The sequence below is a fragment of the Xiphophorus maculatus genome, chromosome 19, assembly GCF_002775205.1.
Source record: "Xiphophorus maculatus strain JP 163 A chromosome 19, X_maculatus-5.0-male, whole genome shotgun sequence".
Taxonomy (NCBI): domain Eukaryota; kingdom Metazoa; phylum Chordata; class Actinopteri; order Cyprinodontiformes; family Poeciliidae; genus Xiphophorus; species Xiphophorus maculatus.
This window is the reverse complement of record NC_036461.1, coordinates 12,873,788-12,901,356: the sequence shown is the minus strand read 5'-3', so window position 1 is coordinate 12,901,356 and position 27,569 is coordinate 12,873,788. Positions and strand designations below refer to the sequence as shown.

At 39.4% G+C, this 27,569-nt stretch overlaps 1 protein-coding gene across 2 annotated transcripts in view; it reads right to left on the bottom strand.

Moving 5' to 3' along the window:
* ldlrap1 (low density lipoprotein receptor adaptor protein 1) overlaps positions 1–27,569 on the bottom strand; it is a 33,220-nt gene that overhangs the window by 4,746 nt on the left and 905 nt on the right. For both annotated transcript variants that reach the window (XM_023352811.1, XM_005799129.3), the window contains exons 2-7: positions 12,742–12,884; positions 11,268–11,380; positions 9,077–9,191; positions 7,721–7,793; positions 2,765–2,860; positions 254–387 (exon numbers count right to left, since the gene is read on the bottom strand). In XM_023352811.1, the coding sequence (XP_023208579.1) occupies positions 254–387; positions 2,765–2,860; positions 7,721–7,793; positions 9,077–9,191; positions 11,268–11,380; positions 12,742–12,884 (674 nt within the window). The remainder of the gene's footprint in view (positions 1–253; positions 388–2,764; positions 2,861–7,720; positions 7,794–9,076; positions 9,192–11,267; positions 11,381–12,741; positions 12,885–27,569) is intronic.

Below are 27,569 nucleotides of genomic sequence, written 5' to 3'. Positions count from 1 at the left end.
GTAAAACTAGCCTTTTTTCCCTATTATCAAAAGTCCCACACCCTTCTCTGCCATGTGGGAATTAGATAAGAATGCTTCTGCTCAATAGGCTATTGTCCACCTCAATGTGGCTGCAGCACAACTATGGTGCCCACTTTGACCGCAGCAAGTAAAGTACATCACTTGGTAGTATTTAATCAGTATTTCTATGAGGCATTCTTCTTATCAAACCCCAGCAGCTGAGACATGTTGGCCAACACCACTCTTGTCTTACCCAAACGGTATTGTTGTTCTCCGCCGCGTGATTATGCACCATGAATGGATCCGACTCGGCCGGTTTTGTTCCTGAGTGGGCCTGCGCCGCTTTGGCTCCCTCCGCGAACTCCAGGAGAGTCCCTGTGGCTGCATCTGTAAAACACAGGAAAAGTTCACTCCATTTGAGTGCGTGCTATTGCTTCATACTTCATAAAGCAGATATTAGTTTCAGGCATGTGTGAAATCATTAAAGCAGCAATGGAACTTATTAATCAACGATCTGCTGGCAGCAGAGTGCAACCTCCTGACTTTCATACCCAACACACACGATGTTTCTGGTCTGCAACGGGATTGGTTTGCAATAGCACACATGGTGATTAATGTGCATCAACGCTAATCTTGGTCCAGGGCTAATGCATGGGTCAGTGTGTGTGATTTTTAATATCCGCACCATCCAAATCCAATATGAGAGGCAATCTCTAGCAGAAAGTAATCCACAATACAGATTCACCTGCTGCTGCAAGATCTCATGACAACTCAGACATGTTTAACTTTACAGCATTTTGCCCTGTTAAAATGTTTTAAGTTGCAAATTCAAGTACTGCGTAAATTTGTTTTATTGTTGTGCTGCATGTCATATGTTGCAGGAGTTCTTTGGTAAAAATGTTAACTTTTCCAAACCCAAGCTTTTTACACGTTTCCCTTTCTAACATTTTGGACATCTGAGAAGCATTTAGTTTTCTGTTCTCAGTTGCCGTTGATGGAGCTACAGCTGCCAGAAAATAATAGTACTCCTTTTGTCTTTGTTCTCCATGGAAAGCTCTCCTGATCTAGTTCTTTTGTGTGTACTCGTGACTCTTTCCTCAAATGTGGTTTATGCCCTCCTTGTTTTTGGTCCACATAGAAAGTGCTCCTGGTCCGAGTGAGATTGAAACAGGGCACATACCCACTAAACCTGCTCCTATTGAAGGTTTCCACTTGGTGACATGGGAGATAAACCTTTAAATAAGACTTTTTTTATTTCTGTATTTGTTTTCAGGGTTGATGAAAAGGCAAAAAAAACCCAAAATAAAATAAAAATACACAAAAAAAACAAACAAACAATGCACCTGGTTTGGCTATGTTGCTGGATTTTACATGGATTGGACCGATTTGTCTCATTAAGTGTCTACCAAAGACATTTTTTGGGAACCTAATTGAATTAGATGGTGAAAATGAAGCAGATAACAGGCAATGACAGTAAAAGCCTGCTTGTCACATTCTCAGAATATTTGAGGATGTTTCTTTGGCATCTGTGGAAACTAACCTCATATATGAATTTCCACACAAAACATTATATTAAAAGAAAAAAATAATAATTTTACGGAGAGAGAATGCAAGTGTTAGTTGTAGTTTGACATTCAGCCTTGTGTAGAGTTAGACCTTTGGTAAGGAAGCTGATACCCCAGCAGGAGAAATCCCCCAGCGATCAGGATGGGCTATAATTTAGAGCCGCAGTAAGAGACGCGGTTCCAAGAGAGGATTGAAGGTATCGTGTCACATCAATAAAGCTGACTCACCTTTCAGCAATGCCGCTGAGCCGTGACGTGCTATTTGATCACAGTGAAGGGTACAAGAATGTAACCTTCTTATTAAAAGAAAAAGATCTTTCTCCAACTTCTATTTCAGAGGATTGTTCTGTCTTTTTCCCAGAAGCACTCTAAAGCTTCACCCCACTGTACAATTATGCCAATTTGCCTTGAGGAAATTCCTTTCCTCTGGCAGCCGAATGACCTAACAAGTCCAAACTTGTTGACACAGAGCCCCTGCTTTTGCAAGACTTGCTTCTCTGAGGATTATCCCCAAAAAACCCCACGTGTCATGAAACGTTTCACATCCAAGGCCACATGTAGTGTCAGGATGGATTTAGAGAAGAGATCCCTGTCTGGCCTGAGCCCAGCTGGCTGAGCAGAGGATGAAGCTCGCTACACAGTGGATGTTTTCAGATTTTCACAAAATTCAGGCTTTTAAAAAGATCAGCAAGAAAACAATGAATAATGTAGTGTATCGCTCTGGTATCAGAAACAGAAAGGCTCTCTGTGAGCGAACCCTGCGGCCAGTTTAGAGAAATAAGAACAGGATTTTATATGGATGAGTAGATGTCGACATGTTAATGGCCGTATCATCTTACTAATTCAAATCCAACACAGTCTTATTCATGCTTTTAAACTAACTGGGCTCCACTGTATGATAATAGCTGTTATCGCAGATCGTCACAGGGATTACTGAGGCAGCATATATTTCAGCAGATCACAACGCGGCCGAATGCTTCTAAATTAAGGAGTCGATTATCATCAAACACGATCATCTTAAACTGTCACTTCCTGTTCAGATTAATGACGTCTTCCTGTGAGAATCTAGCCGACCTGCAGCTCTGATGTAGGCCAACCTTTTAACGAGTGGCCGAACACGCTCCCACCCCCTCCCCCGAGGATATGACTGCTGTGACAGCGAGGGTGAGAAAGACGTGATGACGGGTGACAGGACTCACCTCCTCCCTTCAGGCTGCCCAGGCTGGCCGAGCTGTCCGACTGAGAGTTGCTGGCTCCTTCGCCATCTGAACCCGACTTTACTCGCTTCTCTTTGTCTATGGACGACAAGTCAGCACAAAGAACACAGCAAGTCAGTGAAGGTCAAGAAGGTGTGACCAACTCTTCTGCAGTGCACTGCTTAAAGTACTGTTATTTTTCTAGCAGCTGAAAAATAAGTAAAAGTAACATTTTTGACAAACAAGTCCAGCTTAGCTGGATTTTATGTCTAAAGCCATGCATCATTATCCCTCTACTTCATAGCTATTCACTAGTTTACATTAGTCCATCGCATGAAATCACAATAATACCCTGACGTAGTAATGCAAGTAATTGTGAAGAAGAAAATAAAGATGCAAGTCATCAATTGATGAGTTAATGTAAAGCTGATTGATCTCATCGCTCGACTAACAATTAATTGATAAGTGGCCATTTTCTTAAAAACCTGACTTTTTTTCCTCTTGTATCAAGAGGGCCGACTGTCTTTTCATTCACAAAGATGGATTAAAAATATAGAATTCAGCATATTTTTCCCAATATGTTGAATAATAATAATAAAAAAAAAATTTCCACATTATTTTGTGTCAGTTGTATTATACAGCTACTGAATAAACAGAAAATGTTGTTTTTTCTCACATTAGACATATTTATAAGATATACCAAAACAGGGACCACTTACTTGGGTTGCTGAATAGAAACATAAAAGATGAAAAGAATAAACGACGCCCTCTTCTCGATGGTGACCAAACTACAACACTAAAAGAAGGCTTAGGTGGATGTTAATCGATTGGAACCAATTTTAATCTAATAAGTCATTAATCATCAATTAATCGCAAGTCAATTAATTATTTGGATCCCTAATATGAATAGAGCAAAGCACTGTAAGAGAGTAAATAGGAGAAGTTAAAGTGGCTCCTAAAACATCTGCTGGCTTGAACCTACAGGAGGGGGCCGTCTGCACCTCTAGAGGCTTCTCGTGAGTAAACACAGTATCAGTACATCTGGGTGAGACGGATGGAGAGCTCTACCCACGGCATCCTGTTGAGACAGTTTTCAATAAAGTGCAAGTCACACAACACGAGCAACAACAGCTGGCTGTAGACTTCCTGCAGTGCAGCGCTACTGTAGCGCCTCACCTTGCAGAGCGATTTCTGGGCCTATATTTATCACCCTTTCACAGAACGGCTGGTCTGAATGGCACCAATAACTCAGCAAAGGTTGAGACTTCTCCCTCAGAGGACAAAGGTCTATTCATAGGACAAAGCTGGACAATGCATTTGCACAACACTTCACAATGTCGACTCCATGACAGATTATGTATTGTTCTCCGACATTCTGGTGGGGAAATCTAAAGGTCAAACAACATGGCACCGGCTCTCACGTTTTAGGAGTGAAAGGTGAAACTAACTGTTTAGACTGTCTATTCTAAAATACTTTTATGATTTTATGTATGCAATTGCATGTCTGCTTTTCATTTCAATGACATAAAACCTTAAAAATAATTATTCTGCTCAGTTTTACTACACATTTCACCAGATGGAACAGCGACAGTTTTCCCTCAGCCGGGCTGAGACCGATTTTTTGTGGACATGTGAAAAAAGCGTACATGCCATGTTTACTGCGTATGTGCGCAACTGCTAACCAATTGAAGCAAGCTCAGGTACTGCAGCAATAACAATGTTATTCATATTACGCTGCGTGCACAATCTCTGCACTGATTAAGATTTATCCACGTCAGCGTCCTGGAAGCCTAAAACTGAAAATGAAACTGACAGCATGACCTAGTTTCTGATCGATTTGGCTGACAGCTTTACAAATCAGAGAGGAAATCAAAGAGGATTGAACTACCAAGAGCTCAGTTGATCCTGACATAACGGTACTAATGTTGCTGAAAACTGTAAATCCACACCCTTAATCTCAATATATGCTCACTGTTAAAAAAGAAATTCATAGAAAACAACAAAAACTTCATATATGACAGAATTGATGTTACCCTTTCAAAAAAAATCAGCTACATATCCTTTTGTTAGGCACTTTTTTTAATATGCCACCATACATGGCAAGATGGATGCCAAAATTTGAGAAATTAAAGTTGTCACAGTCAACCTTTCTTATAATTTTATAGCATTTTTTAAAGTTACACAGTTCTGCAACGATTTTCATGTCAAATAGCACTTCTTCACCAACATTGGTGTTTCTTTTTTTATCTCAGTGTGTGCAAGGGATTTATGTTATTACAGCCCTACCCTAAAGGACTGGCCTCCTGTAAGTAATGGTCCTGCAGAGTTACAGCAGGCAAATATTTTTTATTTCATCACCACCCATCATCTATTTAGAAAAAAAATCCAATCTCCCAAGAGTCCTGGTAGCTTAGCAATGAGAGAGAGCAACGAAAGTTTCCCCAGGCGTCCTGAAGCTCACTCCGGCTCCTCCTAAACATGAAGCCGATGTAAACATACTTCCCTGCTGTAGTGTTTACAGTGAATATTCTATGAGAGCAACTTTAAGAACAAAGTTGGGAGATGTAATATACGGAGGAATGTGGGTCAGGCATGTGTGTTGTACTGAGGAGAACCACAGTGGGTGGTGCAAGAAGAGCTCTTCCAAAAACACAAGAAAACCAGACGGTGGATCTCATCTTCCTGCCTGCCTTAATCCTGAGGGGTCCAGACTCAGAAGATTGCTTTGGGACTCAGTTTCGAAAGGAAATCTGTTTAGAGAAAAAATATATATACTTTGCCTCTTCTGAAGTTTCAAGGCTGAGGAGAAGGATAACGTGAGCAGAGGAAGGGAGCTTGAGTGAAACACTAAAAAGGTTGCGTTCAATTTTAAGTATTTAACCGAAAGCGAGGAAAATAAAAGGCCTGAAGAGGTGTGAGGCGAGGAATCCTTGGCCTTGGTGTAAGCAAAACAAAACAAAAAAAATAGATGCCTTCCATAGAAGACAGAAGGAAAAGCTGGTAGAAACGTTGCCTTTCGTCTGGTGCAGACGTGCGTCTCTAAAGGACTGCATAAATCAGCCTTCGTGTGAGACGGCATCTGACATGGCACTGACATTGAACGTGTCATGGGGCTGAGCTTCAGCTGACACAAGCGCACAATCATTTTCCTTTCTCTCAGCAGCCCTCTGAGCGTCACCCTTTCATGCTTTATTGCCCCCACACCCTACCCAGTTGCTCCCCCATTCTTTATCAGTCCTCGTAGCGAGCACCGAGAGACGAAAATTATTCTACGTTCAAGCCGCAGGTGCAAAACAAAACAGGCAGCAATTGGACAATCAATGAATTCAAAAGACCACCAACAAGGCAACACACATGTAAAAAAATGAGTAAGGTGGTGGTGAGAGGAGAACTGGGGATGCAGGAACTAATATTATGTGGTAAGATATGCTCATTTACAGAGGAGTCAAACATGCAGTAAATTATACACGCTCTACTGAGCTTTAAAAAAAAAAACAACAAAAACTACTGCTTGTGTTGGCCACCCTGCTCACACAGCTGCTCCGGCTGTCTGTTGTCTTCAAAGACATACATTTAGGTATAATAAGTGGAAAATTAAAAATGCTCAGAAATATCAAAGTACCAGCTAGACTCATAAAACACACACACGAATGTATAATAAGGGAAGGAAAGCACTGTGTGGTTAAGGATGCAGTGAAGAGAAAATGCACATTCCCACACATCTGCCTCAGGAAACACTTAATTCCTTCACAGTCTTCACTCACTAAAATCTTACAACTTCCAAGACTGAAATGTCCAGATTTGTTGGGTTTTGATGTTCAGATGTGAACATCACCAGTAAATGTGTCAAAAATCCAAATCTTCTCTCTAGAGACCCAGCAAGCCCCAGTTAGCATATTAAACAAAATAATGATGGCACAAGTAGAAAACAAGCAGGGCTTGTTTGAAAAGGCTGAAAGAAGAATAAAAATATGGCAGAACAGCTTGGATTTACAAAGTTGGCTCTGGGTCAACCACAAGACTTCTGGAACATGTATTAGAAAAAGTGGTTCAATAACTGGTGAACATTCAGGGGAAAATAGATGGGTAGAGTTTGGGTTGGGTTCTACAGTCAAATGTAAGAATGTGTCCAAAAAGCTGAAGTTTGACCCAAACTAGGTCATCAACAAGACACCAAATCTAGAACAGGATAGCCGAAAAAACCTCAACCTTAATAAAAAGCTGTGGTGGGTTCTTAAGACAGCTATGCATACATGAAAACCTGCATAGTAAATCTGAAGCAATGCTGCAAAACAGAGAAAAATGGCCTGCTTTTTTCATTTGGTTGTTTTGTTAGAATGTATGTTAAAGACTAAATCATATTAATTATGAAAAGATAACACTTTCGGAGATCTTTTTGACAAGGTTGTGAAATAGTGTACTTTCTACAGCTTATAAATACGAACGATCAAAATAACGCAGACGGTTTTACTTTGATCGACAGAAAAAGGAAATAAATCACTAATGCTGACTAAAATACAAAATGATTTCAGATCCTCTTTTGCACCTTCATGAACTGTAACTTAGAAAGTTGCATTTGCATCTCTAGATTCTGAGTTAGTAGTTTTTAATTTTTAAAACACTGATTCAGCTTAAACGGGCCTAGAAGATTCTTAGAGGTGATTGTTACAGTCAGCCGTCACTAAACTCAAACAGCTCTCTATGCACTAATTGATGGTTTGGTTTAACTAATGTGGCTGTAAAATTCCTCTGAATGTGTGAAAATAGCTACACAGTTTGTCAGTATTTCATAAGGTGTAGAGAACATAATCAAGGAGAAGTGGGAAAATGTATTTTTCTATGTTGACATGGCAACCTCAGGATAAAGAAGAAAGATGACAGATTTGTAGGCTGTATGGCGAGTTTCCACTCATCTGTCAGAGGGAAATTGTGGGGCGAGGAGGGGGCGACCATGCGTACCTTCCTTGGAAGCTTGCCAGAACTCGAATGCCACTCTGAAAGCTTGAGCCACCGTCAGGGTTACAGCCTGGGCCTGTTAGGAGAGACAGATGTCAGTCGGGGATGAAAAATACCGTCACGCATGTCAGCGACAGGAAGGCGAGAGCCGTCGTCCTGACACAAACAGGAAGCGACCGCAAACACAGGAGGCTTCGTCTTAAGGTACTTGAGGAGAGGGAAGAGAAACCAGTGGATTACATGACCAGTTGTTTGTGCAACTGGGAGGATACGTGGCCTTTTAGCCACAACTAAATTAGTGGGAGGAAGGAAGAAAAGGGAGTGGCTCCGTCATTCAGAAAACCTCCAGGGATGTGAGAATGCCAAGAAGAAGAATCACAAACTCTTTGACTTCCTTCTTCTAACTTCACATGTATTGGTCTGCATGAATAAAAGTCAAAGTATTGCAGCAGTGAATGGGTTTTCTGAATGTTTTCCATGTTCGTAGCACAGCTAAAATTACCTCTACTCCATGTTTACGGCTCTGTCCACATCATTTCCTGTCGCCCTGGACATCATTTCAGAGCGGTCATTCCCACTGAGGGTAGTTTGTTGACTTCCAGGGAAAGTCAACAAACTTTCTTACTGTCAGTCTTCATGGTAAGAAAACTCATCATACTATGGATTTATGAAAAGAGATTTTCGGAACCTGCACAACACAGGCTGAATCTCAATAAATCAGATCAACACTGAAAAGTAAATCTATTTCAGTAATTCAATTAAATTCAAAACTAAACTAAGACTCCTATTACTCTCCTTCATTACACAAAGTGATGAATTTCAAGAGTTAATTTTTGATAACTGTGGCATTTGGTATTGAAAGAGGTTTGAATATTTCATAAGAACAGTAAAAATTTACATTTCACACTTACTTTATCTACACTGTCATAAGAACACTGGTGACATCACCCACAAGGAGTGTAAACCCCACAATGTTATCGACAAAGAAGCTGGCAGTAGGCAAGGTGCTGTACCCAAGCATTTTCATGGAAAGTTGATTGGAAGGAAAAACTGTGATAGAAAAATGGGCATTGAAAAGAAAGCTATTACAGAGTTGGGGTTGGAAGCAGTTCTTCAAGAGCCTCTGTCCTGATACATGTATATCCAGAACTCGATACATGATATATCACGTATCAGGACATGATGTGCATGCGTCGCGTTAAACCACATGTGAAAACATCACAGTTGCCTTACCTTGGTTGAACAGCACATAACTGTTGCTCAGTAACAAAGTCCTACTTTCACATTTGGGTCCTCTAAGTGAACACAGGGCTCAAACGGTTACCATTCCCGTGCGGACGGGATCTTATTATTACTCACCATTTTTCTCTTGGAGCAGAGGAAGGCGTGACACTCGAGAGTCTCGTTGTGCTGGCTCTGGGCGATGTAGGCAAACACCTTATCGTGCATCTTGTCCGCAGTGCAATATGATATTCTGAAACAAACACATATACAAGCACTTTAATCCAATTACAGAGAAAGCAGGATCATTATCCGTGCCTGCGATATCTATGAGGTCACAGTTTTTGTATGGGACGTTGCTTTTTGTAGTCTCTCGCACTTAAAAGTGAAAGGGAAGTAGAAGGGCATCCAGATGTGCCATTCCTGTGTCATGTGGCGGTAATAAGTCCTGCTCGTCAGTCTCAGGTGCAGAGGAAGCCTTTAAATCAAACTATAATGACCTACAAATAGCTTTTCTCCATCACTTCAGCATGATGTCATTATTCTAATATCAAAGCCATGAGCGGGGATGGACAGGCAAAAACAATGATGACTTTAATGAATTTCTGCCATCTGTCCTCTCTCTGTCCTTCTTGCAACTCTGAGCATCATCATCACCGTCCAATCATCCTGGGTCATATTATCTGAGGTGGGGTTTGAGCAACAAAGATTTACTGCAAATATTTGGGTGGGACGCCATTAGAGAAACCAGAAGTCAGGGGAACTATTTGTTTTTTTCTCTTAGCAGATGTGTGAGGAACAAAGCTGCATTCCACTCAGAGCAGCTGCTCTAAGTTTCTGCACCATCACAAAGTCACTGTTGGACTCAACCTGAAACAATCTGCTTGGAATTGTGTTTAAAAAGGGGTAGCATTTCTGAGCAAATGCAAAGTGACAAAAACAACACGGGAGAATGTGGCACGCTGGAAACAATACGAGCCATTAGCTGCCAATGGAGATGAAATAATGAATACAGAGATTTGCACACTGAGAGGTTTAAACAGCAGGGGCTTCGTGAGTGGAACTGATCCGATTTGTGGCCAGTGGGTTTTAGAAAGCTCTTCAGGATCTTATACCAGCAATTAGTGCTTAATACAGCGAGGTTTGTGTGGTTTCAAAGAAAATCCACACCAAAAAGATTCGTCTAAGCATGTTCCACAAAAGCATAAAACAGAGCAACTTTGCTGCAGTTAGTTTGTAAATGTTTCTCTCGCCCTCTCACAGCCTGAATCACCTGAAAAACTGTCTGAACATGTTCTAGAAAATACCGCCAGGGTTTCTGCAGCTACTTACATCTGTGCTTCCTCAGAGATTCTTTCTTTTTTTAACATAAAAACAAATGGATCTGAGTTTTTTCTAAGAAACAGAGAGTAGAAGTTGGTGCAACCAAGTATAAAGGTGAGGTGTGTTCACTGTCACAAAAAAAAGATTGGATTTTTGAGTCTACAACAAAGCTGATCAGTAAGAGCCAAAATATTGCCCCTTTCTTCTCACCAAATTATTTCTTTATCCATCTTAAAATAAGTAAAGGACAGTTTTGTTCAAGTAAGACAGAAAAGCAGAAAGAAATCATTCGACATTGAGGCAATTATGTTAACTTATGCTCAGATGTAATGTGACTTACACCACAGTAAATTAATATGCTTAGTTAATATGCTTGGGGGTTATATTATGCATTTTTCATTTTCCACAAACGTATCCTTTTTTATTTCGGTCTTCCTCTCACTGTTAAGTTGCAGCTGACCTTTACTTTGACTTCTTTCCAATTTTACTTTTTCCCTCTTTCAATAAACTTTGTGCAAAAGAAAATAGCAGATAGAATGCACATCAGTGAAATAACCACAGACGTTCACATTCAGAGAGAGTGGCTGAGAAAGAACAAAAATATAACTTCAGAAACCCGTAAGCCGTCTGTGGAGCGTTTATGGAAAAGTCCCATCTCTTCTTGATATGCAGCCCAATATAAGTGAATTAAGTGAAAGGTGAGTCATGCCGGGCTCATCGGGTCATGAACTAAGCTTGCAGGCTGAGGCAGGTGAGGTTTTAACAAGAGAAGACAGATGTGGCTCCCTGTGACACCTCGGGTAAAAGCTCAGACTTACAACAGCTGCGGCGTTCCCAAAGGAGTTAAGATTGATGAGAAAAACAGCTGGGAGGGCGACTCGTTTTCCTCTCCCTCACACAGATTTACCACACATCCACAGAGTGATAAATGAGAGTCAGGCAGGAACAAGAACTTTGCTTTAGTTCGGCGTGATCAGGTCGAGGTCGGTTTGACAGGATGACTGACCTGTATATGGAGATATTTTCTATCAGCTGGTTTGAGGCACTGTCGTAAAGGATGATTCCACGAGGCGAAACCGTTAGCGTGACTTTCTGGAGCTTTTTCCCGCTGGCTTTGGCCTGGAAACGAGAGAGCAGGGAGAGAAGGAAAGGGCGGAGGTCACAGAGGAGACAATAGAGGAGGGAGTGTGGGAGAAAAAAAAATAAATCTGCATTTCTAAATTACAACCTGCGGAGCTAATTGGTGATGTAATCAGACAATGAAAAGTCACCAGTGAGATGACAGAGGGGTACTAAAACTGCCATGTTTCATCAAGCCTTTCATTAGGCTTTCAGATATATGCGAGACCAAACAACAACTGCAGAAAGAAAAATCAGGCATATAAACAGCCCTTCACATTTTCACAAATTATCTTTCATTGCAGAAGCAAAACCCCATCAAAGTTTGGTTGAATTTTAGTAAAATAAAGTCTGTTTTAAGATGAGAAGAATTTCTACAAACTTTTTTTTTTTTTAATCTGTAATTTTGGGGTAACATCGCGCTGAGGTCCATTTGTCTTTTCTATTCCTCAAAATCAGAAAGAGCTGTTAAAAAAGTATGGAAAACAGAAATCAATACAGAAAGAGTTGAGAAAAAGAGAGAACAAGAAAGACTCCTGGACTCTGGTGATCTACAGAGAATGTGCAAAGAGGAATTGCCAAAATATGAAATGTTATGGAAGACTAAGAGTATCCCAGTTCATAAAAGAGAGTAATAAGTGCAGGACTGTGGCACCAGAGACAAAAACTTTCTCCAGAAAATAAATGTACGCAAATTAAAGGCCGCACTTTTCAAAATTTTCAGTGCGAGATTACAGCACTGCAATAAAAGCTTATTTTATCTTAAGGCTTTTCACAAATATTTACCAACACTGAAGGTGATGTATATCTAAACCATAAATTAACTGAGGCAGTTACGTAAAACAACTCCATAATGCCGATAATCTCACTGCCTAAGTCTTGCTATTCATCAAAATGTCAGAAAACATATCAGTTTAGCTGTAATCCGCTTTAGAGCAGACACCAACAGATTAGACTAAATCAGAGCCTTTTAGTTCCCCCCTCATTCATCAGCGTCTCTCAAGAATCCTACCATTGTGCCATCTCTAACTTCATTATTCAGCGAGCTGATGGATCCCATAACATTAAGCCGTTTCTACCGGAGCCACAGTCTGAGTAGCAGGGTCCACACTAATTGTGTTCTCTTCTAAAATGTCAACGGTGCGTTTGAGGAAGGTGGTCGGGGGAAGCAGTGTGATCACATTTCACTGAGGTGCCAGTCAGGTCATAATCATCTGCAGCGGCAGAGGTGATGATGTGGAGAAAATATTATAAATGCTTGACAGAAACTCATTTTCTGTTGGTAGGTTATTTACATACAGAGGAGATTTGGGTGTTTAAGCTGATTCAGGCTGTGTGTGTGTGCGTTTGTGGTGTTTTACCGTGGCTACTATCCTTTTGACGGCCGCCGCAGAGAGCTCCTCGCCTTTGGGCTGCTCCACCATCGTCACCCCCAGGTATTTGAGGTGAAACACCATGCCCTCCAGCAGGGTCTCCCTCGTGTCCGTCCAGTTCTCTGGAAGCTCTACAAAAATCACACACACACACACACACACACAGCAGTGAAACTTCTGAACACAAACAACCCAGCAAATAACATCACAAGGAATGTCCTTTCAGATTGAAAATAAAAAGCTTTTTATGAATGAATAGCTTGATTGTAATTACTAGAAACCAGCAGAGAAATTAAATAGTCTGACAATTTTCCCTTGATCATTTCTGACCAGAGGTAGCCAGAAGAATCTGACTTATTTCCTATTTATTACATGAATCAGAACATAAATACTTCCACTTTTTGGCCTATAAATGCATCAGCAAACAGAATGTCCTGTGCTGCACTTTTTTTGACATAAATAAAGATCAGATAAAAAAAGTTAGGGACAGAATATTTAAGCATAAATGGGAATAATATTTTCATCCCTTCACTTTCTGTTAGATTCAAAATCACTACCAACATCAAGGAAGCTGCAGCATATTTATTTTCTTTATGAAGTTTATACAAATGGTCAAAATTGTAACTGGCAGGTCTAAGAAATAAAAAAATGTTTTCTGCATCTTTAATTAAAGCCCTAATGTCATTTGTGAAAAACATATATACATAAACACATAACTTTGAGTTTTAAAAAAACAGCCAAAGGTTATAAACATGACAAATTTTAACTCTTCATAGAAAATTTAATTAACGATGGGACTGAAACTGAGACAATTTTCCCATTGAAAAAAGTAATCAGGAACTCAGTTGGTCAAATGCTAATAAAGGGTCACCGCATCGACTGCTGGACAGTGAGACGGGTCTGTCAACACTAAGGTACGGCATGCTGTGTTTTGTTTTTGTTTTTTCTTGGATTGATCTCCAGCACCATCATCTAAACATAAAATAAGATTATATCTTTTGGAAGAAGCCGTGCCTCTTAAAGTAATCTGGGGATTTGTGAAATTAAGGCCAAGACAGTCTAAAGCCAACCTGGAAATGTCAGCTGAACCAGAAGCTCAAATATAATCTAAAAATCTGAAAGCTGTAAAAACAGTTGCTTGAAGTTGAGAACGGTCAAGAGATCCAGTTACAAGCTTAGTTTAGCTTAGTGTGATTGAGTTTTTAAGAATTCAATTCAAAGTATGTAAGACTCTAAAACAATCTTACGAAACTTGCTCTGGCTAATATTTTATTAGTTCATTTAAATCAAAATTTCTACATTACGTGCATTGTTACAGTGTTCGTAGTATTTTTATTCTTTTTTGTTTTATCTTGGATCCCAATGACACAACCTGAATAAATAGAAGTCAAATAAATTAATAAATGTGGATCGCTCTGCTTCATTTTTCTGTTTTAATAAACATTTGGGGAGTTAAAATAGATTGGGACCATAAACCTCCTCTGACCTTCTTAGACAAACACTTCAACTTTATCCATCCCTGTTTAAATCACTACTTCCTCTAATCACTCCATGTAATATGCTTAGTAAACATCATCAGAAGCAGCACTGGGCTCTTTTAAACCATCAGAAATCCCAAGACTTCAGTTCATTTCCATCGTCTGAACACAACTACTTTGCAAAGAGACATAATTCAAGGATTCTTTAAAGCATCAAGTCAATTTAATACGAGCATGAGTACTGGATCATGCTAGAAGCATTCTAGTGGTCCCTCATTTGGTTTATGTGAAACCAAAAACTACTTCAACTGAGAGCTGAGCTAAAATAAAACTAGAAACAAAAAGATAAGCAAAGCTAGTAGAAGCTAGAAAGAAAACCTGTTTCCTTGACGCTTAGAAAAGGGGATGTTGTGTGAGTATGTGAGAGGGAATCCATTTGTCTCTTCAAGAGTCCCATTTAAAAAACAAACACCACCGTCCGCCTGCCTGCTTGGCCTGTTGGAGATCAGTATTTTCAGGGTGATCTGTGTGTAATATCACCACTATCAGTAGGTTTTTATCAAAGAAGGGATTCAATACAAAGTTGATGTATTTAATGTTCTACTACTGAAAAGACAGCAAGCAGGTAGAAAAAAAAAACAAAAAAAAAAACGGGCCTTTGGTTTCTACTGTGGTGCGCTCCAGCAGTCCACCTGCTCCTTTCCCAAACAACCCCACCCTCTAATCATCTTCATCCCTGTTAAGTGCCTTGTTGCAGTGTTTGTTCTTCTTTTCTTTCCTGTTTAATTATTAGCTCCATCTCTCAGCAGACGGTATTTTTCCCCCCCACAATCTGCATGATGCAAACAGTTCTGGTCTATGCAAACACAAAACCATTTGCTCTGGCTGTAAAAATGCATAATTATGGTCACCCGATTGTAGATATAAGAACTCGTTAAAATATGGTCAAACTTGTGTCACTGTAGCGAGACACCATTTGCTCGGTGAAATTATTTTTAGTTGCATATCTGCTTCTGCGTCCCATTAGAGAAAAACAAAGACATGTTTTGCACATATTAGCACCCATAAATACCTTCAGGAAGTTGCCCCCAAGAGTTTTAGAAATGCTTTTCAAAGTGGAGATTTTCCCAAAAAAAATGTGGTCTGTGGTGGATCTGTTTGGACAAGATATCTGAAAAGTTGACGAAAATGCATTTTTTTCTGTTTTTCTACCTCATGTTTCACTTTGCCCTTCCTTGGTATACATTAAAATTTAACATTAGCTAAGGAAGCTCTTTGCTTTTATTGTTTTTAGGGGGGAAAAATGTCTATCCTTTTCATTTAGGCTCCAGCATAATTGTTTTCTGAATAAACTCACAGCTTTATTGTCTGCAACTTAAAAAGGTTAAAACGATAAAAATGTTCTATTTGAGACCATTTTGATCTAATATAATGATAGTGACATAACAATGCCCACTCAAACCAACTTTGTACAAAACATGAACAAAAACCAAAAATAAAAAGGAAATAAAAACCACATAAAACATAAATAAAACAAATTTTGTCGACTCTGTAAACAAAACTGCCTTCATTAATCAGACAGAAAATGATTGACCTGTTTAATTCATCATGTGATTAATTGAGTAATTGCTTATTGCAACAGGCTTATTTTTGTGTGAGCCTATATTTGATGCGACTATTACACCTTTATTTCCTATCTATATCAATTCTATTCTATTAATTCACTTTGCGTTTCATCATCTGTATTAATCTGTATCCGAAAATAAACGACAAGTGTGCTTTCCATTCAAAAACTGCCAACTAAAAATGTAACCCATCTTGTACTACTTGTGAATATTCATATTGCAAAGAGTCTTTCCTTATTTTAAAAGCTTTCCTAATGCATTATTTATTGAGTGAGAATGCTGTCTGTCATTTAGAGTGCAGAAATCGTTCGTTTTGTGGCAGCAAATTAAAACCTATAGTATTCCTCTCTTTTGAAGCCAAACCAAGCCAGCTGCACATGGGTAACAAGGTTAAAAATGGTCTAAATGGAGCCACAACCAAACCTATACTTAAGTAATGAGTCTGACTGGGAACACCCGCTGCAGGGTCAAGGTCTTTGTGCTGGGAACAAAGCGGATTTTTCTCTGCTGCTCCTGCAGCTACATTAAAGGACTCTGTAATTGAACCTGTGGCAAAGAATCACAAGCTGCCATTTATGTCTCCAGTTAACTTACAGAGAGGACTATAAATATCCTTTACAAGGTGGAGCCGCTTAAGACATCCAGACATTCAACACTTAAGGATAATATTTAACCTTCGGTGTTCGCAAAAACGGACAGTGAACCCTGAGTGAACTGGACACTCCGTCGACCTGCGGAGCTCCTGGGAATTTTGACACGACACATGTGCTTCGAGAGCGCTCAGCGAGATTCGAGACGCGGCGACGGCGTCGGCGGAAATGCACTGCTGAAGGAGCTTCTGCAGGTCCAGAGATCTGAGAAGCATCTGTCTATAGCAGCACTTAAAGACGACCCGCAGTTCACCCTGATAGTAGAGATTCAAGAAAAAAAGAATCGCTTCTTTACACTAATTGCTCAAATAAAGGATCTGCTGAATGTGAGAGACTTTTTAAAAACCAACATAATGCCAGTTCAACTCATGAACCCAAGCTATTTTTAGCCCAATGTGCACACCCAGCGTACCGTCCACACTATTAATCCATTTTCATACAAGGCACATTTTCATTCACATAACAGTCACCCTCCTTCTTCCCCCCCTGTTGCAGACAGGCACCATGGCAGCACCTCTCTGCAGCTGTGGTGATGATCAGAGCTAACTTCAAAAGGCTTCAGGGTTGCAGCTTTGGTTGGTCACTGGGAGCTGTTTGTTGGAGTGACGAGATGATGACACAGGAAGCAATGAGAGGAACAAAACAAGAAGACCAAAGCTGTGAAGCTCACATAATCTTGAACTAAGCTCAGACTGAACAAACCTCTGATTGTCCCACATAAAAACAACAGCAAAAAGATGTTTTGGGAGGGTTTTAACCCTGAATGGATGAAATGTCACTGCAACAGGTCATTAGAGTAAAAATACCTCTTGAAAAAGCAAGAAAAAAGAAAAAGCCTCCTCTGATCACGAGTCATGATGAATGTACAGAATTAACATATTTTAAGTTCCTTAATCTTGTGGTATTTCATAACGTTTTCATTTTAAAAACTACTTTGCTGAAGTCATACTAAAGATCCATGAGCACAAGAAAAAGACCATTTTTACTTCTTCAATAATTTACTTTAAGTTTTTGAAGCTCAAATTTACATAAAAACATTAAAATATTCACATTGCTAATGTTAATGTTCTCCAATACATTAACAGATGTTGATTCTGTTTCAGGGGTGGATTAATACAAGGAAGGCAGCAGTGGCAGCCCATCTCTTTATTATGTCAATGTGGAATGCCTTTAGTCAGCATCTTATGAATCTATTCTAAATTCTTCCTATTGCACTTTTTCCCTCCATTTCTTTTATTTATTTATTTTTTTCAGTGTACAATAATAGCTTGAAATGGTACACAGTAAGTGGTGAACTGCCAAAGGTTAAAAATGGGTAAGGTTACCCAAAACTGAAAAGTACATTTCAAAATGACAAAATTAAAGTAGTGCATTGTTAAATGATGAGAAAAGGGTCATTAACAACTTAAAATGAAGGTATGCCTTTGGTTGAAATTGCAAAGAAAGTCAAGGCGTCAGTGACGCCCTCCTTCGCCATCAAAAAGCTACTCAGAGACTGGGGCAAGCTGACAGGAAGAGGTCTGGCAGACCAAAAGCCACAACTCGGTGAGAGGACATGCTTCTGAGAGTTTAGCAGCTTGCATGATGATGTCGTAACAGTGATTTCACTAAGCAAGTCTCAGAGAAGACTGCGAGGTGCAGGCTGGACAGGCTGAGTCCATGGTTGTTGACTTGCTCAGACTGAGAGGCACCTCGAACTAAAGCAGCTGACACAGCATTCTGAGCCACCAGGCAACACCGCCGGGGGTCCAACCCAAACATAAGTCCAAGGTATGCCAGAACTACTATAAGAAAACAACTTTAACTCCACTGAGCTGTTTGGGATGAACTGGACAGAAGCATGAAAGCAAAGCAACCAATCAGTCCCACACGTTTGTAAGTATTTCTGCTACAGATATGGAAAGACATTTTTGATCAGCATTTAATTTCTATTGTGGAAATAATGTCACAATGTTATACAGCTGTTTATCTGCCAAAGGTGGCTAGTTGGAGTCAAAAATTAAAAAATAAATTTTGGTCTACAAATTGATTCCATGACTTCTTTTTCATATCCTCTTTCTAACTTGTACTATCTGTGCTTTTTCTTTCAGGTGCAATGAGACATTAAAGTGCATAATTTTCAACAAGAAACTTGAGAAATTGGGGTGTTGTAAATTAATTAAATAAAATTAATTAAACTTTATAACATACGACTTTCACTTCTAGAATTGGACTGCTACATTAATTGCGGTGATATTTATAGAGCATCAAAATAGATAACATAATATAATGGAGTTAATCTATGGAGACCAGACTGTTGACACAGATCTCAGTGCCACCAGCCAATCTGCAACCACCTGTTTCATCTGTTAGATTAAAATGTTCTGCTCTGAGGTGATTGTTTCTTTTCCCTTTAATATTCAATCATTGGAGTCTACACTTTCCATTAAATTTTAACGACAAGAAAACTACAGAGAGAATGAGCTTCCTTTTGATGCTACAAGAGATTCAGGGAGGCGAGACAGTGCAGAGGTCTTCGGATTTATAATCAAAAGGATCTCAGAGTAGAGGATGTACAGAATTAGGGAGAAAAAAGGACTGCAGCACGTTGTAGTTTTGGTGGATGTTTTTGTCAAAACCAAAAATGGAGAATCTTCTTATCAAATTAGAAAGGTTTGGTAAAGAAAGGTTCAAAGAGGATCACAATCGGCTTTTCTTGTCAACAGACAGTGACAGTAATGAGGCAAGAATATGTTTAGTAAGAACAGAAAGTGGGGGGAAAGAATAATTGTGAATGATTTATAAAGAACAGAGTAGAAAAGATGCAAACCAGTCAAAACAAAAAAAAGAAAAAACAATCAAAAAATCAGAAAGCACCCAATACACAGACTCTCAGCAAAACTAATAAGAGAGTTGGGGAGAAGCAACAGTTAAATTACTGTAGGAGCAGCAGGAGCTTTCTGCTGTGCCGTAAACTCTCCATCATGCTGTTAGTGCTAGACTGGAGGAGAGCAAGTGAGCAGTGATAAAGGCATTTAAAACTAAAGTCATAAATCAGTGTCACTATGACGGATCCATGGTTTCATCACAGCAATCTTTTCCACTCGAGTGTTTGGATACTAGACAATGGATGTGCCTCTCTCTAAAGCAACATGATTGTGTAACTGAGAACAAACCAAAAGAAAGATAAAATACGTCCCTCGTCTTAACCGTTTGTGACATTCATCTCCACACTAAACAAAACCCCAGAAACACCAAAATAAAGGACTTTTAGTTTGACTCAAACCCAGCCCCACTTCACAATAATTAGGTATGCGTAAATGTTCCCACAGGAACTAGGAAAATACCTTTACATCCTTGTTCTGAGAAAAACTGCAGCCATCAAACACAGTTAGTCGTAACTTTCATCATTTAGAGCTGTACTGGCTGGAGATGGAAAACAGCAGTCAAAGTAGCAGAACTACAGGTCCAGTAAGGTCTGAACGCGTCGACTAATCAGCTGGTGAACAGAATTGGATGATTGTTAACTTGATGAGCCAGTAGGGAACATCAAATATTCCATGTTTTCTAAACAGTCACGTTTGTTTCTAACACCTTTGAATATGGATGCTGTCACCGAAGGAAGAAAATTAAAGTTTAACTCTTTCGGGCCCAGAAAGACATTTAAAATGAACTCGGATGGCATGTCATATCCCAGAAATACACAAAGACTGCCATTTGTTTTGAAAATATTAATGAAAGCTTATTTAAGAGAGACTTATCCCTCACACAGTGTGACATCGCCTCCACTCCTAATGAAGGCTCCTTTGCAAGAAGGCTAGAACGACATCAGCAGGTTTTACAAAGTCAGATATGAAAATACATTCACTTACATTTTAAAACTTTAAATCACTATGGCACATTAAATATTTTATCCTCCTTTATGTTTTCCCAAATGCAGCTTCATTTGTGTAAACTTTGTTTTAATTTAGAAATTATTTTTAAAACATTGTCAATTAAAGGGAAAACGTGTTCCCTGAAAGAAGTAGTCATTTTAAAATCATCAGAAAATGGAGGCTATTTCCATTTATGCATCAACTCTGAACATAAAGTGCATCAAGAAATACATGCTGTTTGAAAATGCATTTGCAGAGTGAGAACAGCGGGAATTTTCATCGCTAATGCATTTAAAGAACAGGCAGCCTGCTGTAAGTAAAGAAGACCCTCAGCATAACAAAGTGATCTGAAGAGAGTCTTCAGGCTCTGAGAGCGCTACGCCCAACTTATTGTGTGATGTGAGCAAATTTCACTGGACTCATCTGAACCCACTCAATTTCAAACAGTCAATGACCCACTGTTGTTCTGGTTTTGCTGGACTAACTATAGCTAACTTGTATACCTTCTTCTGAACACAGTGGAGAATGAAATGTCTGGACTTGTTAAAAAAAAAGAAATCCTTGTCTGGGACCAAAGAACGTACACCAGTCTGGAACAAAACAGAGTCATGATTTTTTTTTCTTGGTTTGGAGACGTGCGTCACCCTGGGAAACTGGGAAAAGCGTGTGTTTTCTGGCTGCTTTTTACATGGCCTCCTCAGAGGTTTGGTGTTTAACTGGGGGCAAAGGTATCACAACTCACGGCTCTTCAAGAAGGGAGTTTGTCCATGTCAGTCTGAGGCAGCCTGCCATTTAAAGCAACCCTAAAAGCCATTATTAGGTAGTTGTCTGTGTTTTTGCCGTTAAATAAATCACGTAAAAGAACCAGCAGAACATTAAGTTGCTCCATCTCACAATACTTTTCCTTATCTTTACTTATTTTTAATATTTATGACATTTATTTCACTGTTGACATTTTTACTTTTACCAGAAAGGAAGAAAGCAAGAGCATGAACGTAGAATGAATCAAAGAGCTGTTGAAAAGAGGAAATGGTCCCAGTCTTTGGTTAAAGAACTGTTGGTTGTTCCTTCGCAAGAGGAAAAACTGGCTCCTGCTCTGAGTCCAATTGAGCCAAAGAAAACCTATTTTCAGCCATTTTTAATTTATATATTTACGAATGCGAGAAGAGCCAACAGGATTAAACTGTCCAAGAATCACTTTTAGCACCAAGGTTCAGAGGAAACGGTTCAACTGTTGATGCATATTTAGGAAAAACAAACCCTTCAATAGGTGTGGCTCGTTTATGAGCCCAGACTTTATTAGTTTATAGCTCAGAAGAAAAACACACATCCGCCTTTATCATCACAGATCATAACTGAATGTGGACACAGCTGGTTTAGGCCTTTTTGGTGGATTTTTTATATTTACATTGAAAACTTAATGTATCCCAGTTAGTTTGAAACCGCTAAAGTATTCAGATGTGTCACCACTGAGGTCTGGAAAGAGACCCAAACTGAACAGCAGGAGGATATTCAGGACCCGTCAAAGCTAATATCAAAAATCTCTTACAATTAGGGCAGTGTTTAACAATTATTTTAATAATCAATTAGTGTACTGACTATTATGATGATTAATCAGATTACACAAAATTCTGCAGTCTGCATATTTTTCATTGGACCACTTATGCCCATTTTTTTCAAACAATATTAGACGTACATTGAAAGCTGCAAATAAATGAAGAAATATTTTTTTACATAATAAAATAAACATTTCATGGCGTGAAATGTAGTAACATCATTCCTTTAGTGAATGTTTGATTACTTGTAGCAAAGGATGCATTTAACATACTTCCAATATCAACATGTGAAAAGCTCTGCACTTTCTGCCTCACCAGGATTAATCTGATTAACACTTTCGGCTTTAATAACACTTGTCAAGCATGGTGTGGATGCGTCATACGTTCGGATTGTTTCATTCCTTACAACAGTGATGGATAAAAAAAAATTAAAGACAAACTATGCATTTTTCTGGTAAGTTCTGAAAACAGTGCAGATGATGACCCCAAACGTCAACTCTACCAAGCCGTGTCCATGCAACGAGACAAGAAGTGTCTGAATAATGAATATATTCCAGTTATTTCTTGTTAAACTTCATTTCTTTCTTATCTTGGCCTATTTGGGCCCTCAATTGCAATGCTTGAGGTGATATGAACTTAAACCAATAAGGAGAAAGCCTGTTAAAGAATTAGATTCCTTTCAGCACACTTTGGACTAATTTAGAAACTGCTGATTCAGAGGAGAGAAGATGCCTGAAGGAATGCACCAATGCTTGCCTTTAGCATAACAGGAGAGATATCCACATCCCAACAGCACCAAAAAGAATCAAAGCTTTGAAAGAAAGTTAGATCCTTTGTGTATGAAGAGAAAAAAGTTCTTGTCTAAAGAAAGAGTTTGGCTCCTCAGCCTGATGCTAACACAGATCCATAACTTTAATTTCTGTGGGAAGTGTTTTGCATGTTATAGGAGGGTCGGGGGTAAAGTTCCCTATGCATGGCTTTAGTATGCATCAGCTTCCATCATTATAACAGAAGACACATCCTGTCCTAAATATCAACGTTGTATTGACCCAAAGATAAGGAGGATGCATTGCAGCCATTGAGATTTAATTTGAAGACCCTTCAAATTAATTTCAGAGGGGTGAGGGAAGGGATTTAGCAGAGGATAAGTCACCGAGACATGTGTCTTTCAGTATCGGCTAAATCCACTCAAAGAAGGAAAGTGAGTGGAGGGAGAGAGGAAGATGACTGGTCATGGCAGTCGGGAGATTAGGGCTCATGACCAGCTGAGTTCAGAATGTACTCCCAACAAGAATCTGGGTTATGAAACTGATCCTCAACACGCTCCATTGGCAGGCTTGCCAAACAGGAGGGGCTGGGCTGTGACAACTCTGATGAAGCACAAAATCAGAATGCATTCTCTAAACAAGGGCAGGAAACTGAGCTTATTTTTAAAACAAACATTAACCGGCACGGGATTTTTTTTTCTTCAATCCGATCTATGAGAGGCAGGAACAACTGGTGGAAAATGAAGTGATAATTAGTGTCATTCAACATTGACCAGAATAGGACAGCCACCTCAGGGCCGTTAATAATCAATAGGCTGCAGGCAGAGTTGGAATCATCAGTCGATTGGCATCAGATCACTCTGTTAGCCAACTGGCATTACACGTCATTGTTATATTTTAAGCTAAGATTCCAAGAACAGCTGATGGAAAGTCACCTTAAATATTCTGACATAGAGACAGATGAAGCAACAGATGAAGTAGATATGAAACTAGTGATGATGCTCTGGGCCTCATAAGCAAATTGTTTCTGGTATCAAAGGTCATAAGATTTCATATTTATGTCACCATAATTTTCCAGAATGAAATCTCCAGTTCTCGTATGCCAAGTTTTCCATCACAGGGCGACACAAGAGACACACAGAAGCTAAATGCCGCCTCTTCTTGTGTGATTCCGGCCCTGGGAACACAAAGTAAAGAGGTCTCTGTTGACCTGAGGGCTCTATTGGTTCATACCTACCAGCAATTCTCACACTTTCAGACCAGAAACCGCTCACTGTTTTATAGACCGTCAACCAGATTTTACGGTCTACACTTTTCCAAACTGGGACCCACTGCAGAGATTTAAGGTTTGGTGTTACATGTCGCAATGAGTCTTCCAGGGTTTGAAAATATACTGCATCTGTCTGAAGAAAAAGTGAAAAACTTTAAAAATAAACCAAGAAAGCAAAGTGATGCTGTAGTTCGCCACGAACACAACAGCATCAACAATGTGCTTTGGTTTGATGAGATTAAGAATGAGCTTCCTAGCAAACAAATATTTCAGGTCAGTGCATAAAATATGTGGGAAAGCACCCATACACATAGTTAATTTATTGCAGAATTATCTGGGAACTTCTTCACCTATCTGTTTGTAGGTGAAACTAGTCAAACAGGGAATATTTCCTTGGATTAACCAGTTGACAGGAAGGAGCCCAGATCTACGTCTATGTCCGTCTACTAATCTGCTCATTCATGCTTGTGTGCATCTTTACACAACGTCTGCCAGCCAAAAAACATACAGATTAAGGAAAGGAAAAGAAATCTTACAGAAAAAAAAAATCAGATTCTCATGAACCTCGTATACAAGATTAGTTCAATATACAAGTCAGTGGGATTTCCTCCAACTTCTAGACTACTATAGAGAGGGTTTCACCTAAATTATTCTGATCAAGGTTTGGGCAGAGGAATGGGCGCTACTTTAATAGAAACAACCTCAGGATAGACCCAGTTTGTTGAACAAAAACACCCAGAAGATCCATCACAGCCAATCAACGCACACCAACGACGACTGACTCTGCAGGAAATATACAGTTGAACCTTTTTGCTTTGAACACATCTAAAGGAAGGATGTATAAATCTGCATTACAATAAGTCACCAACACTATGACCACTTCCAGGATGCATTCACAATATTATTAGTAATAGCAGTCAGGGTTTCTGCAAGTTTCACCAACACAAATGTAAAACTTCTTAAGACCATTAACAGAGAAATTTAAGACCAATAACAGAGAAATTTAAGATCAATAACACAGCAGAAATGTACAAAAGAAAATAGCATTTTTATAGTGTCAATGGTTAAGCTTTTTAGCCCAGAATGAATGCACCCTTGTACGGGTTGGCAGTAGAGCCAATGGCGAAGATGAACGTAGTCCAACCAAAAGACGATAAAATTTACACTTTACCTAAGATTGATGCAAAAAAAAGCTAGCTACGTAACCAGTTAGCTAATATAGTAGTACATTAGCTAGGTATGACTCAAACATTTGTCTGACAGAAAAGTCCCACAAGAAAAAAAAAGCTACATACGACATTAAATAGTCGCGCCATGACAAAATTTACGACCTGTGATTGACATAAGGCCAACTTACATTTTTTAATGAGTTTAAATTTTTTTTTAAGGCCTAATTTTAGATGGATGAATTTAAGACTGTTTTTTTTTGTTCTCCTTTGTTTTAATTCCTTCTACTGACCAGGATCTCCTGACACTGAAGCCGATAAACTCGGTGAGCATATGCCTCAACATATGGCTAAAGAAGATTACATCAATTATTTCTCACCATGAAAGAGATCTGGTGGACCAGTCTGCTCTCTGCCAAGTTTACTGGAGGAAAGAATGTGTAAACGCAGAGCACATCAAAGACGCTCTTACTATTACTTTGGATATTACTTTATTTTTTAATTTTTTTTAAGGGTTTCTTCCTTTTGGATCACGTTTAAAAGAAACGAATCTTCCAGACTCCACAAGCCAAATTCAACAAGACACAGAGATTAGCTGCTTGCCTCATATAATTACAACTGAGTACCCTGGCTCTTATTATAAATGCACTAAAATAACTATTATGACATTGTGGAGTGTTATGTTTTGGCAGCTGTGTCAGCTAGAACCAGAAAAGGCTAAACATCCATTTTCCCCCTCACTGGATTAAAACTGCCCTTCAGGAAAAACAGTGACAAAGCAGGATTGTGCCGCCCCATCTCCACATGACACCATCGCTGACTCCACACACACACACACACACACAGGCAGCAGCACACTGACACACAGTAACCAACAGTGCTGTAAATCAGTAGGGATTTTACTACACCATAAAGGAATCCTGCAGGAAGCAATCTCCATTACAACATGTCAGATAACCCCCCACCGCCCATCACCCACACTGGGTGACTTTGTACAAGGGACACAAAACTGACTGCCCACACTGCTGGGCCAAACAGGTTCTAATGGAAAATACATAACAAACATGAAACACAAAGAAAGATGCATTTTTCCTTTTTATTCACGCTCCTGATATATTAAAGATCACAGAAAGAAGTAACCAAAAGGCTCATGGGAGAAATGGAGGAGGTTTAGAGCTTCTCCTCGGCTGGGAGAATCTTTTCAGAGGACAACCGTCAGTATAAATAGCAGGAAGGAAATTATCATCATGGTATTATTTAACACAAACCCAACGTAATAAACTGGTGATGCCGTCTGAATACTGAGAAAAATCTAAGTTAGTTGCAACTTTGATCTCTGGAAACAGCAAGGTTTGTTAACAAGGTTAGACCAAAAATGTGCACTGATAAGCTGCTGCTTCAACATTGACATCACCAAAAATACCACTGTGTGACTTGGAAAGAGTGAAAATATTGTTTCTCTTCCATGTAAGCGGAGATTTCTGCCTACCACCACTGGAAAGTTAAACAACTATAATGACACTCAGCCATTTTCCCACATATAAAAAAGGATAATTATTCGGTCAGTTCAGTAAATAGTCTTAAATAGGAGACAGATCCAAAGTAAGAGCCAAAAGAAAGAAAAACAAACCACCACTCTTACTTTAAATGGTATAATATATTCCTCACCATCTTACTTTAAATGGTGAGGAAAAATTGCAGTGACCTTTCTAACAATCAGGAAAATTTAGTAAGCATGGCATATCTGTATTAAAACATGGTCAGTTTTTTAACATATTGCTACCAATCTAATAAGAAGAACTTGGTCAATATTAATAAAGTGCTTATTTCCATCTTGATATGTGTGTGTGTTTTGGGAAGAAAGAAAAAGCTTGACTGAGGCATCAGAATTAAGCTTTCCTTGCTTCTGATTTAGAATTGCTGCATCTTTAAAATAATGCAATCTAAAGCAGAGGGCATGGAAATAAATCCCAAATCTAAAACTGGGTTGCATGCAGAAGTCAGGATCCACTTCAGGAATCTGACAACAGGCTGAGACTGGCAGTCGTTTATTTACAACACTGTGGAGCCTGCAATTACATTGCAACAATCAAAAAGAAAAAAAAGAGGAAGATCGAGAGCTCACTGATTAAAGGACAGGACCATGAACATCAGATTAATGTGCAATATGAATGATTGACACAGTCTGCTTAAATGTCAACACCTTTAGCTGCTGGCAGGATGCAGAGTCATGGCACACACTTCCAGATCAGGATGAGATCCAGGCACTGCATGCCTCTCTCTCCTGGACCAAAACAAAGCATCAGCTGTGCTCTGCAACACACCAAGCAGCAAATTGCTCTTTTGTCTAGGAATTAAAAGATGAGAGGGACAGTGAAACACTGGCAGTGGGCATCCCCCCCTTTTGTGGAGATAAACAAATGAGACCAGGGTGCGTGTGAAACCCCACG